The sequence below is a fragment of the Ctenopharyngodon idella genome, chromosome 6 (assembly GCF_019924925.1).
Source record: "Ctenopharyngodon idella isolate HZGC_01 chromosome 6, HZGC01, whole genome shotgun sequence".
NCBI lineage: Eukaryota > Metazoa > Chordata > Actinopteri > Cypriniformes > Xenocyprididae > Ctenopharyngodon > Ctenopharyngodon idella.
The window spans coordinates 6,926,950-6,941,424 of record NC_067225.1 but is presented as its reverse complement, the minus strand read 5'-3'; the positions used below and the strand labels follow the sequence as shown (position 1 = coordinate 6,941,424).

The window sequence follows — 14,475 nt, the reverse complement described above, 5'->3', positions numbered from 1 at the left end:
GTTTTATTCACTGATAAAATATGATAATATTGGTGCTACAGCATCTGAGGAGGTATGAAGAGTTTCTCAACACTTTAATGAGATATCTGAAACACACCTCTGTCTGAACTCCTGGAAGACGATACGGTTAGGGAACCCCTGCCTGCAGATCCGGATTCCTTCTAGAACTCCATTACACCTCAGCTGGTCTAGAACCAGATGGGGCTCCAGTTTACCAGCCTAACAGAGAAGAACAGCAATGACAATGAGTTGCATTACTACATTAAATAAACTCTAGTTTTTTTTTTTTTTTTTTTTTTTTTGTTTTTAATTCTGCTAAAAGGACATTTACTTACAACTGAAGGGACAAATGTCACTTACTCTTTTCTCATGATTGGGGATGATACAGCGGACAAAGTTAGGGTTGGTGTTCCTGAGTGTGGCCATGAGTTTTGTAAGGGACTCTTTATAGAGCTGACCCACAGTACGGAACATGCCCTTCTTGGTCTTATACGTAGCTCCAAATGCAGTCTCATTCATCCCTGCCACCTGGTCCAAACCAACAATACGATCCACTACCATGAAGGGTGAGAGAAAAGAAAGATACCAAGCGGTTAGGTTGATATTAAGAGTATTTACAGAACATAATTAAAGAAGAGTGACATAGCACAGCCAAATCATGTGAAGATGGAAGAGGGAAATCTACAACTAAAGCTCTAATTCAACAACAACAAGCAGAAGGTCAAAATACGCTGTGTATTTTTGCATTTTTACAAAACTGTCCTTTGATTTTTTTCAGGCCTTTAATCATCATATCCCAAAAGAAAACAGAAAATAATTTTCTTAAAGTTAGTACAGTGTATTTTGACTCAATGTCACAAGTTCAGACAGCCAATTCAAGAGCCAATGGCCACTACTATGCCAGCAAATCCAGTGCTAGGCAAATGGAGATATGAAATAGATGATGAGTGCCAGGGATTAGACTACATCTATAAACAAGCACAAGCTGCAAAATAAATAATATGGAAGGGTGAACCTCAAAACCTAGGTCATGTCCAGGATATGTATCACCCCAATACCTTGCACTTCAGTGAGTCAGATGTTAATTCATTAACTGCTCTCATGGATTCAGTGAGCTCAGACTACACCGATCACACTGTATGTATATATATCTTTGAATGCAGCTTATATTTACAAATCTAGTAAAATCTGATTTTTTTTGGTGCTGAGATGTAATTTCAGCAATGGTAGAGTAGATTTAGCAGTGCTTTATAATCTCTTATTTCATTCTTGATAAAAGGAAGACATTTTCCTTAAAAATGGACCTTAAAAAGGCTTCAATAAGATGTTTTTTAAATGTTTTTTTAAAAGTACATTTTCCACCCATTACTGAAATGCAGAATAATTTCAGTCTCATTACTGTACTACAAAAATGTGCTTTGTAAAGTAATGATACATTGTGTAAGTATTTTTTGTATTGCCTAAAATGTATGCTGATTTTAATAAAACAAATCATAGTTTCTAATGAGAATCAACAATGAACATTACCAAAATACTTTGACACATTACGGCAATTAGAATTTTGATGGAAAATGTGCTTTTCTTTTTTCAGTGAAATATGACACGTATACCAAGAGTAATGTTACTAAAATGTCTCCTTTCAGCAACTGAATAAATCAATGAGAATAAATATGCTTAGCAATAAATAAGATACCAATCAGAAAAATTATATTCACAAATTTGAGTCTGATAACAGTGCCATAGGACAAAACAAGTCAAACTTCAATCATTTAAAGTACAAGTAATCAGAAACTGCATCTTTTTGATTCAGTGGGGGCTGGCCAAGTCTAGCTACAGTTGCTAGAACTACAATTCTAGGTCTTGTAGCATTCCTGTAAATGTCACTCTTAAGAATTGCTTCCAAGCAATGTTCTGCTCATAATGGGGCTCCTGACGTGGCTTCCTTTTCCTCCATGGAGAATCTACTGAGCTGTCAGTGTTGACTGGCACAGGGCTGAGCGAGTCATTCGGATTCCAATGAAACAAGACGTGTATTGTTCCACGTTCCCTGTCGGAGACACTACAGAATTCCTCCACCCCTCACCCAAACTCCATCTCTCTCACACGGCCTATTAAATCGCCGTCTGACACTTAAAACAAACAAGTAGTCTGACCGTGAGGTGCAAGGGCATAACCACCATACCACACAGACACACACTGCACTGTCTGCTGAAAACCAAGCTGTGTTTGGGGGAATCTCATGAAAACCAGGTCCAGGTCACATTCCACTCCAAAATTAAAAGAATAAAGGGAATAATATTTAACATACAGATTGTGAAGCCCATTTTAATATTTTTGTTGCATTGTTTTGGGTTGAAATATGACTCGCACATGTTCTTGAAAAGTTTTGTGAGATTCACCTATTCTTCTGTCAAAATGGCCTCTTTCAACTCTGTCTGGACTGAAAATACTACATGTGCAGATGTAATAATTATTTTACACTTTTTAAACTATTAAATTAGAGGAAGAATATTTTGGGGGGCATGTGAAGTGGTCAAAAATGCTAAAAAAGGCACTCAAGGAACAAGCAGGGCCCCTAATCCTTGTAGCCAGCACACAAAGAGAGTTACCCAGGTCACTTTCAAATGTTGTGTTGTGTCTGTGCTCTGCATTACTCACTATGCACATGCATTCATTTTTCATGCAATCTTCATTCATGGTCAGTTTGGGCATTCTAATGAATCAGCCAAGTCAAGCTTCCTTCCAAATGGATCCAGCTAACTCTAAAGTTAGCCAGCTAGAGGGACCAGGGCCCAGGTCTACAAGCCATGGGAGTGTTTGAAAGTACACAATGCGCTGGTAAGCAGAGACCTACAGCATCGTATACCTTCACCTGGCGATTCATGGAGACTAGAGACATCATAAAAAGACGCTCTTTGGATATTCTGAATCTCTATGTTCGAGAGACAGAGAAAGGGGCAAAGGGGGATAAACAAGAAGAAAAAGCAAAATAAAAAAGTAGTAGAACACAGCTAGCACATAAAGACATACATGGTAGTAAACACTGGTTAGTGCAATGCAACACAGGTGAGAACAAGCAACAGTAAGTCATCATTCCATTTGCACACTAGTTTCAAATGTATTGGGATGTTAAGTGTACTTTTATTTTTAACATTTTAAGATCCTACTGATCGATCTTGGCACACACACAAATTGTATTTACTTTTAAGTAATTATTTGCCATAGTATAAATAATTTCACATAAAAAAAATTATTATTATTAGGTTATTTTAAAGGATTAATTCACTTCAGAATTAAAATTTCCTGATAATTTACTCACCCCCATGTAATCCAAGATGTTCATGTCTTTCTTTCTTCAGTCGAAAAGAAATTAAGGTTTTTGAGGAAAACATTCCAGGATTTTTCTCCATATAGTGGACTTCAACAGTTACCAACAGGTTGAAGGTCCAAATTGCAGCATCAAAGGGCTCTACACGATCCCAGACGAGGAATAACCAAAAGTTTTGCTAGACAAGATCCTTATTCCTCGGCTGGTTTGAAGCTGCATTGAAACTGCAATTTGGACCTTCAACCCGTTGTACCCTGGTGAAGTCCACTATATGGAGAAAAATCCTGGAATGTTTTCCTCAAAAACCTTAGTTTCTTTTTGACTGAAGAAAGAAAGACAAACATCTTGGATGCCATGGGGGTGAGTAAATTATCAGGAAATTTTAATTCTGAAGTGAACTAATCCTTTAATGTAATATATAGGGAAATGCAGTGAAAAATGCTGTCAGACATAAATAAGACAATATGATACGCCCCATTTTTGCATTCACTCCATATTTCTTTACTTCTCTCACCTGTATGTAATGTAAAGCAGTCTTGCCTACATATAATGTGGAAATATAACTACTGTGGTATCAACAGTGTTGGAAAATCCTTTCTCGAACACTGCCCAGCCCCAAGTTTGACTCTTTGTAAGTGAATTAATAGTTCCCTCCCACTTCATTAAAATATTTGCGTCAAGCCACCGAAATGCACGACAAGCTCTTTTTACAAGACAGAAAAGACATGAAACTGAAGATTGAAAACAACAGTCTCTTTCTTCACAGAGTGGGAGGGTAGAGCAATAAAAATGGCCGTTTCATATGTCGGGAGGAATCTGGAAGGCACTCGAGAAGAAAACCGCTTACCATCCTTCCACAGTTCAGCCACAAACTTATCCGTGGACTGGTGCAGGAGCGTGGCCACGTTGTCATTTAGAGGGTCCATGTTTTTCATTAACCACTCATCTGCCTTATAGTCAACCTGCAGGATGAGGGAAATAAACACTATGTTAACTCACTAAAACACTCAAGATGGGAATAATGGAATTAGGCCAGGATTGGTTCGTTTGATTTAAGGGGTTCTGCAGTTCAGCAGTTGTTGGCTGTTTGCATGGTGTTATGTAACTACTGAAAGTGATAAAGTATAAATCAATGCATTATATTACTCTTCTTAAACAACAGGAAACAAAGCAAGCTCTAATTTTCTGGCTTTTAACCCAAACATAGCTCAAAGAGAGAAAAATATCAAAAGTTCCTCATTTCATGCAGTGTCAAGTTTCTATTGCAAACAGTTCACTGATCTGAAACAGATGTGGCCTATGGTTAGCACATACCACAGCTGGTTGCTGCTACCTTTGAAAGACAGAAACGCAACATTTCACTGCAAGCCAGTATGACCTGACTAAATCCAATTACATAAGGTTATGATGCATTCCGTGTTGCAATTAAACACTTACAAAAAGCCTTAATTATATGAGATATCACAGAACTGAAGTACAAGAGGTGAATCCTACAGCTAAGTGTGGTGTCATAAATATCAATGCAGACGTACCCTGCCAGCATAGTGAATGATGCAGAAATCGGCTTTGTCCTTTAGCTGCCGTGGTTTCTGGAACTTGCCATGAGTGCCTTGCTCTTGCACCAGTTTGTCCACAAAGGTTTTATCAGTGGCTTTTGGGAACCAGCACTCCTCATCCAACAGAGCCAACACACCAGGAGGATTTGCCTGGGAATGGCACCATATGACTGATCAAAACAATTATAGAAAAGCTGAAAGAAAACACTAAAAGCATTTGTAATTGCACAGTAACTAGTCACATTAAATTCTGCAAATGCTTGGGGAAGAAAATATTTATAGCAACCCAGAGCAAAGAATTCAAGGACAAACACAACTGTAGTAAAAAATATGTATAAAAGAGCTGATGCGGGAACTCACCGGTCTCTCGATGAGGTCAATGCAGGGCTGCAGGTCAAGGCCGAAGTCGATGAAGCTCCATTCGATGCCTTCACGCTGGTACTCCTCCTGCTCCAGGATGAACATGGTGTGGTTGAACAGCTGCTGAAGCTTCTCGTTGGTGTAGTTGATGCAGAGCTGCTCAAATGAGTTCAACTGCCAAAAAAGATAGAGAGAGCAATAAAATATGATTGTTTGAAATATGATTGTTGATCAAATTGTTTTTGTCCATAGCTTTTTTGGTCCTAGAGCACGCATAATATTCTTTAACCAACATCAGTATCATCAATATCAATATCACTTAACTGAATACTGTAGCTATGAGTGGGTATCCAATTACACTGTTTACTGTAAACCATGTTATTTCTTTCTGTTCCTAACAATGCGATAATTATATTACTACATCTTATCCGAAGCAATGTCCATTACCAAGTTAGCAAAGACATCCTCCAGCACAACTTGAAGGAAGAAACCTCCTTAATGGCACAAAATGGGCCCTATGAAATCTGTTTTAGTTATATCACAAATTCATTTTTAAATTAAATTTAAATTTAAAAACAATTTATTAAAGGTTTAACAAAAGTTACATTTTCAAATTTATTTTTTCCCAAAATTTTTTGTTTTCCGTTTTATTTTTTCTGGATTGTGTTTTAATGGTTTAATTAAATTTTAATAATCAAAAAGCATGTCTAATAATTTGAATTCATAAAACTTTAACAATTCAATAATTTATTAAATTTTTTATTATAATAAGGCCTATACAATGTTTTTTCTGAAATTTTGTGATGTACGTTTTAATTTTTATGGATATATGATTTAAAATTTGTAATACAAATGTATTATCATAAACGGTGGTAATCAAATGAAGGCATAAAACATTAACAATTCAATTAACCTTTTAAAATGTAAATCAAATTAAAAATGTACCATTCATTTCTATTTTTAGAGGTTTACTATTAAAAATGTGATATTTCTTAATAATAATAAAATTGTTAAAAAAGAAAAAATTTATTACTACTTTGAGAATTACATTCTATTGCACAAGTAATATTTCTGTCACAATTTCTTTAAGTTAAACCAAACTTTTATTTTGATGGGTTGCATGTTACCATAGTATAACCTTCCAAGAACTTATATACATTATTCACTCAACAGAAATCCTATCATTTTGTACAATAGTTGTTTTTAATTAGTGATGAAACAAAACCCTCTAAATCTGTGGTAAACTATAGCAAATAAAATTTGGTCCCAAATAATATCCTTTTTTTTTTTTTTTTTTTAAACCAAAAAATTCAGGTTCTTGCATTGCCTGCATTTTTAGAAAATCTGGTATCATATGACCTCTGATTTGTTGCAGTATAGTGATTAATATCTATGATTTAGCATAAGAGACAGCTGGGTACAAAATCTGAGGAAGCCACACCTGGAATATCTCAAAGCCAGCAATGTCCAGGATGCCAATAAAGGAAGCTCCCTGGCGCTTGGTTCTGTCCAGAGCTTTATTAATGCGGTGAACAAGCCAACGGAACAACCGTTCGTATGTGGCCTTGGCCAGAGCTTCCACTGCAAAATCAGCCTGGTCAGAGGAACAGAGAGACAGGGTCAGGCAAGGTATTTAAAAAAAAAAAAAAAAAAAAAAAAAAAAAAGGTGACATACATCACATTTACAAAAATATGCATTATGATCACACTATAAAGTGTACAACCTTTTTTTTTTTTAAAAATGGTATGCAAAACCTGAAAGGACCCTATAGTGGAAGTGGAGAATTCATACACTTCCCCATCTGCGGATTTTGTTATGATGACATTTTAATGACAGGAGACTATCAGCCTATTGTTGTAAATGGACACAGAGGTGAAAAGGAAATGTGACGTACGAAAGTATAGTACTGGTCAATGATCAGGCCTGACAGGCAGAGAGGTAAAACACTAATGAAAGCATTGTTTCATAGACAGGAGGGAGGCTGTTCTGACAGATATAAAATGGAAAAATAATGGTTCATTACCTGTTCTTTAGTTTGGGCTTTTTGTACGGAGTCCCTGCCCACTTTGATTTTTGGAGACAGGATGGCACGTGTGAACTCCATGACATTCATGCCGAGCAGGTGGCAAAGTTTTTGAGCAGCTGAAAAACAGGAAAAAAAAAAAAAAAAAAAAAAAAAAAAAACCACATCAGAAAATGGACATCTGTAGTGCAAACTGACTAAAAATGGTGACATTCCATTTCGATTGATAGGATTTTAGGAGCTTCCCTTATGCACTTAAATGGCGGTGCAAGAAGTTATTATAAGACATATTTGCTCATGAGTATAAGAGGTATTTGAAATAAGTTGGGTCGTTATTGCAATTTACTGACTTCTAAAACCTTACAGCCCATTTAGCAGCCAAACAAACCCCAAGAGTTTCCCCCTTTGGACCACCAGCAAGACTATAATTTTCCAGCTTCATGTCGTGAATGAAACAAACTGGTGGCTTGAACAGATGAAAGTTTCAATATCTTACCATGAACGGTGATGATAAAAATAAATTAATCAAAATGTCAGTGGAGTAAGCTTGCTGGAATGTGTCATGACGGTAAAACAGTCGCTTTTGGGGCTCTTGCGTAAACACGTTTGATTTAACACAACTTAGCACAACTATTCTGGTATTTTCTTTTAATATGAAATGTATCCAAAAACCATTCAAGCTGTCACCATGGGAGCCCAAGAGAAATCCAACTGGTAATTTTTCAAAACAGTGCATTGGAGAACTGCACAAAACCATATGGTGCAGGAGTTTAGACCAAAGGGTATTCTGAATACCGAAAACACTTTAATGCTAATGCACTGCCAAAAGATTTACAGAGTTATTGAGGCACATAATACATTACTTTCCATTACTGAAAAAAAAAAAAACATTATCTCTGTGCTAAAATGAGGCATTATGCATTTTTGAAACCTGTAAAAAAAACAAAACAAAAAAAAAACAGATGAGAAAGTATGAGGTACCTGTGTTTTCTGGCATGGAGGCCTGATCGGTGTTTCTTTCCTTTTTGAACACAATGTTACCAAACTGCAGGACAGCTGATACCACCTTGAGCATTGCTACATTGACAGAAAAACAAGGAGACGACAGTCAACAGTATGTGGGTAGTAGACATGAAATATTTTTGGAAAGTCGATGCCCTGTGGTGTGGCAAGCTTATATTCCATCTAAAACCATTTTAACCTGCATTTTGCTGATTCTTGTATACTTATTATTATATTACTGTCAATCGATTACAACATTTAAACTGGAAACTGGACAGGTTGATTTATGTATGCAGCAATTTTATTCACTCAAACATTTTACATTTTTGAAATTGCATCAAATTACACATTAAACTATTTAAATCAATAATAAATATTATACTGATTTTTTTTAATTGAATTTATTTTTATTTCAATGCATGCAGTTATGAACTCATTAATTAAGAGACTACACAGGACATTTGTACTGTAAATTTATTTGTCACTGCAGGACCATTTTAAATGCAATAGTAAAGGCAAAAAGATATTTAAAAAAGTGAAGAAATATAAGAAAAGTTTTCCTTAAAGATCCTTACAAGGAAATGGCAGCATGCATTTAATTTACTAGTAAACATATATAAAAACAGCTGTAAATAGACAATGTAGTAGAGGTGTGTTTGTTTCATGTATGCTTACATAAGATTTCATCATGGGAGAAGCTCATAATATTCATGGCTTCCATGGTCTCTTGGAAATTGTCCTTGTCCTGTTGGCCAGGAATGGGAATGTTACCGTTGGAGAGGAAGCGGTAGTTATTGAAGCCCTCCAGGAGTAGATCAGCTGCCAGAAGAACAAGAGCATTAATAAGACAGCTGCAGTCTTTAGACACCTCACTGCATCAAACTCTCCATAATCAGTCAGATACCTTCACACATTCAAAATACCCAAAGCCTGCTTCATGACACAGGAAACAAGCATGTCCATGTTGACCTTGCACTTAAAGGGTAAGTTCACCCAAAAATGAAACAAAACAAAAGATTCATAACGCTCCAAAGCTTAATGAAGCAGTGTTTTTAAATCGGCCATCACTATATAAGTCGTTATTTAGTTTTTTTGGCGCACCAAAAATATTCTCGTCGCTTTATAATATTAATATTGAACCACTGTGCTCACATGAACGGATTTAAATATGTTTTATATACATTTATGGATCTTGAGAGAGGAAATGTCATTGCTGGCTATGCAGGACTCATTGAGCCATCGGATTTCAACAAAAATATCTTAATTTGTGTTCCGAAGATGAACGAAGGTCTTACGGGTGTGGAACGACATGAGGGTGAGTAATAAATGACATTATTTTCATCTTTGGGTGAACTAACCCTTTAAATAAGGGATCGCATTATTAAAAAACTCAAATCAAGCTGTAACTACGTAACAAAAAATACTCACATCTTAGATGTTCCCCAGCACCAGCCAACAGCTGGTAGAAGACATGGAAGGTGCGTTCATCTTTGGCTTGGCGAATGGCCCTGGACTTTTCAAGAAGATCTTGAGACTGAGTTAAGGCCAAGTGAAACCTATTTTACAGTTCACTGTGTAAAATCATTTACATCATGATGTGCTATTGTACAGCTTTTTTATCTCACTTTATTTAAATGCTATAAAACTTGTCTATATATCGTAATTTGTTTGCTTTGAATTTTATTTGTTAAATATCTACGTAACCCTCAAAGCAAACTTAAGATGTGGTTCCTCTCTGGCATACTAATTGAAGCCATAGTAACAGTTTAAAATGGTTTCACTAGTTTAAAAGCACATAGAAAGTCATTTTGCATACCTTTATTTCTGCTGATAATAAAGACACAGAAATTCACCCATATCAGTGTTAATGAAGGCTCGCCTTGACTTCACAGCTGTGTGCAGCATTACTCAAATGCAACTGAACAGTTATCGGATCAGGATACAGGTTTCAATGTTGGCCCCCACAATGTAACCGGTTACATCAAAGTTGATGCGGATGAACTTGCCCTGTGGAAAAACAAATATTTAAGATGTGTATTTTTTTTTTTTTTATGATGTGTTATACTGGTCATGCTTTATAAACCATACCATTGCGTCATAACTATCATTATATTTTATGGGCCTAATCAACATTTCTAAGAATCCATTTAAACAGATGATCATCTCTTTTATTGTTTGAACAGAGGGGCTTATGTGTACGTGATATACAGCATATTTAAATAGCTCTACTTAAAAGGAAACGGTACTCAAAACATGCATAAGTGGCTAAAAGACATGCTTATTTGCAGCAAATGCCCCCAAAATAATTACCTAAAGAAAGGTCTGAAGAATCAAATTCCTCTACGGCTTTTGATTTGTTTGTATGCTTAAAAGCTTTCTGCTGACTTTAAAGCATGCCAGCGAAAACTCAATCAGATGGCCAGAGGAGCAGATGCAAGACAGACGCCTAGCTCTTTCAGAGTGCTGAATGTGGATTTTGGTGAGTGTGTACCTAAATGGCCCTTTCCAGATGCTACATGCAGAGTCAAAGAAAACTATCAATAAACTTAATAAATATAATTGCCAGAATGTAACAAAACATTGCGGTAATGTTTAAAGTAATGTTATGGCAAGAAAAACAATAGTGAAATTATCAAATCAGTCATAATAGACACACTTACAAAGCGTGAAGAGTTGTCATTTTTCACTGTCTTGGCATTCCCAAAAGATTCCAGAATAGGGTTTGCCTGCAGAAGTTGACGTTCTAACTCTCCCTGTAATGCAACAATCACTGGTTAGAAAACACTAACTATTAAGACACATGATTACATTAAGTTTTATACAAGAACAGATGCAACTGAGGCTCAAAAGGTGGTGTGTAACTGAAATAAGAGCAATAAAATAATGCGTGTAAAAATTCTTTGGTAAACATTGACAAGAAACCCAGTGAATATTTGCCATTTAACACCAACAAACAGAGTGAAAGCCTAAGAAAACATTTCTTGCATCTAAACAGCACACTTCAGACCATCCTGGGTTGTACAAGTAGAAAGGTTTAACCCAACTATCCTTTTAAACACGTAAGTTTAAGGTGGATGAATAATTCCAAACTCAAATATTCCATATCATCTACAACACAAATTTAATCTATTTATTTGTAAAGAATGCAGTCTTTACAGTATTTTGTTGAGATGTTGTATGGCTAACAACTATCAGCCATTTCTCTTCATTTGACCCTCAAACCAGAAGCACATCTTCTACATGGAGTAAAAATACACTAACCTACAAACCTAATTAAAGCCTGGGTAGCCATGAGAGGGTTTTTGTGCAAATTCTCACTGGCTGCCTGAAATACAGGCACTGAGGGATTGGACAGGAAACTCCTCAAATTAGCAACGACAGACGCCCAAAGCCCCACTGCGCCACATCACAGCTCCCCCAACAACAAATCTGGAACATCCACCCCTTTATACCCCCCTAGCCACCCTCGGTGTTGTCCACGTCCATCTGATAGGAAGTTTGGACAGGTGTTCCATTGTTCTTGCTGTTGTCATGAGACAGGAACACATCACAGCACAAATGAGAGAGAATGACCACTGTGATTTTACACACTGTTCCTATTACATAACCCAAAGGGCAGAATAGTGGATACAGTCCAGGGAACTTTGTGGTTTAAAGTTTTAAAATGTAATATTATTATAGAGAGCCTAAAATAGACTACAAGATGAATCCAATTCTCTGTTTAATAATTGCTGAATTGTTTTAACATATCTGGGTATATCTGAGAGCACAAGTCAGTAACTAAAGTCAGAACAATTAACTTTTTAAAAAGCATTAGTAATGAAGCTTTATAAGAACAGCAACAGGTTTCGCTCTCATCTAAATAGGAGATAAATGAACCATTAATATGACAAAATTGCATTAGCAATGACAACTTCTAGAAAATAAAGGTCTGATAAGATTACATAAGTTAAAAAGTCACTTCAATCATTACAGAAAATATGCCAAGAACTACTGGTATTTGAGCTCTTTGTAGCAGAGCTCTTTGTAAATGGACATTCCAGAACCTTCTAACTGTACGGATGGAGCAAGGTAGCGTGATTTAAGAAATGGGAATTCAGCAACGTAACCACAGAACCACAATGCAGTATTTTTACATGCAACACAGTGTAAAGTTTTACAGAAATTACTTGACATCACCCCAAAAGTATAGTAAATTGGATCCACAGAGAACAGAAAAGAGTAATTAAGAAAGCAGATGTTATACAGCAGAATGAGAAGTCATTAGTAAAAACAAATAAATAAACAAAAGATGAGAGTAAAATAAACAAAAACTACAGGTTTCATGTGACCATAAAAGAAGTGGTGATATATAAGAAAGAAAACAAGGGACTACAAGCTACTCACATAAAACAGGATTCCGTTCTGTAATCAAATCATTACAATGGAAACAGAGGTATTAATGTCACAGAGGGAAAGGCACACAAACACATGAGAGACAGAACACACTCAGCAAGAGGTGATTTATAAGCTGAACAAAATGTGTTGTGAACATATCTGAAGGATGCATTCTCAGTTTGGGGTCAAGGCTTTTGCTGGTTTAGAATGTTGCTGTTCTAAATAAAACAACTGACCTATATGTGTAGTGCAAAAAAATCTCGGCTTTCATGAGTTCTTTTGATACAAAATCTTTAAACATGCAAGGATCTGTAACAATTATTCTTATGCCGGTTTCAGACTACACAATATCAGGTGTCATGGTGATTCGTAAAGTGACAAATCGTTTCTCATATAGTGTGTCATAGTGGACGACAAACGACGCCGGGTCTGTGACGCTTCACAACGTCCCAACAGAGACTAGCATGTTTAATTCTTTTTGCGGTCCTGCACAACAAGATCAGCCACATCTGTGGCATTGACCAATGGGAACACAGAAGCTCTTCTATACACAGCTTTCAAACATGGCGCAACGAAAGAGAGATGATGGTATTGGTTAGGGCTGCCCTTGACTAAAGATTTTTGTAGTCGAACAGTAGTCGTTCATTTAAGTGATCAGTCGACTAATCGCACATGTATATTAATAAGCCATATAAATCATAATAATGCCTATATATAATACATAGCCTAATCAGCGCTCAAACATACGCATAAAGCTTGCCACAGCGCACCTGCAAAATTAATGACTAATTAATGTGTCGTGGGGAAAAAAAAAAAGAAAAAAGAAAAAAAAGAAAAAACAGCAAAGAGACTGTGTTTTCGGCTGCAGAGATTAAGTCGAAAATGCTGACTTGTCAGTAGTGGATGCATCTATGCACGTTTCATACGGACTACATAATTGGAGAATATCTGTTTTCCACTTGAATTGGTTGACAATCATTCGACATTTCAAGCTTTCTATAGATATATTTCTCATGTCTGTGAGGCAAATATAAAGTTTTGGTTTATTTTATAGACGCGCTTAAGTTCACAGAGACCAAGACAGCAGAAAGCGCATCCTATTTGTTTTCTATACTTTACAAAGGCACAACGTTTTCTTGTTTTTTTGAGTTTACACAAATAAAAGCAGTCCCTTTACAGTTTCGAATGATGTCGTATGACCAAAAAAGATGGAGTATTTTAAGTTGTTTCAGCTGTTGTCACGAAAAAAATGCAAGTGATTGCACCGAGTCCTCCATGTCTCGCAGTAAGCACACTATACTTCAGTTTCACACTCCGCACAAACACTTGGATATGCGCCTAATAATAGCGCACATTTATCTAGGTTAACGTTAGAGCGAGCAGCCATGTAAAGTTGCTACTACTTGCATGTTTCAAATGTTAAGCCATTTGTGAGGTCTATGGATGACAGGTGAACATTTGGATTTCCTGCCCGACATACTATAATTACCGCAACGATCGGACCGCATGACTTCGCCACAAGTCTTTTTTCTGTGACTAACCAGCTATTACAATTTTTGGTCAACTAAGCCTCTTCTATTCGACTAACAATTAGTCCAATATTAGGAGGCAGCCCTAGTATTGGGTCTGCTAGGTGGAATTATAAAAAAAAAAAGAGGAAAGGTTCGTGAAGCTATGGCAACAATACTCCTGTCTTTATGATGTTTCCTCGAGGGACTACCACGACAGAGTGAAAAAAAGACAAATGCTGGCAAACAATAAGGGAGGTGTCTCAGCAAACCGGGGAGTACTAGAATTAGCATTAAGCTAACACGCCGCTTCAGTAGCC

General features: G+C 36.5%; 1 protein-coding gene across 3 annotated transcripts in view; it reads right to left on the bottom strand.

Moving 5' to 3' along the window:
* myh10 (myosin, heavy chain 10, non-muscle) overlaps positions 1-14,475 on the bottom strand; it is a 68,923-nt gene that overhangs the window by 19,917 nt on the left and 34,531 nt on the right. The window contains exons 7-19 of one of the 3 annotated variants that reach the window (XM_051896217.1): positions 12,657-12,674; positions 10,931-11,023; positions 10,214-10,277; positions 9,699-9,797; positions 8,946-9,089; positions 8,250-8,345; positions 7,269-7,387; positions 6,686-6,838; positions 5,245-5,418; positions 4,861-5,034; positions 4,176-4,290; positions 361-554; positions 98-219 (exon numbers count right to left, since the gene is read on the bottom strand). In XM_051896217.1, coding sequence (XP_051752177.1) covers positions 98-219; positions 361-554; positions 4,176-4,290; positions 4,861-5,034; positions 5,245-5,418; positions 6,686-6,838; positions 7,269-7,387; positions 8,250-8,345; positions 8,946-9,089; positions 9,699-9,797; positions 10,214-10,277; positions 10,931-11,023; positions 12,657-12,674 — 1,565 coding nt within the window. The remainder of the gene's footprint in view (positions 1-97; positions 220-360; positions 555-4,175; positions 4,291-4,860; positions 5,035-5,244; positions 5,419-6,685; positions 6,839-7,268; positions 7,388-8,249; positions 8,346-8,945; positions 9,090-9,698; positions 9,798-10,213; positions 10,278-10,930; positions 11,024-12,656; positions 12,675-14,475) is intronic. The other 2 variants (XM_051896218.1, XM_051896219.1) reach the window with 2 other exon arrangements.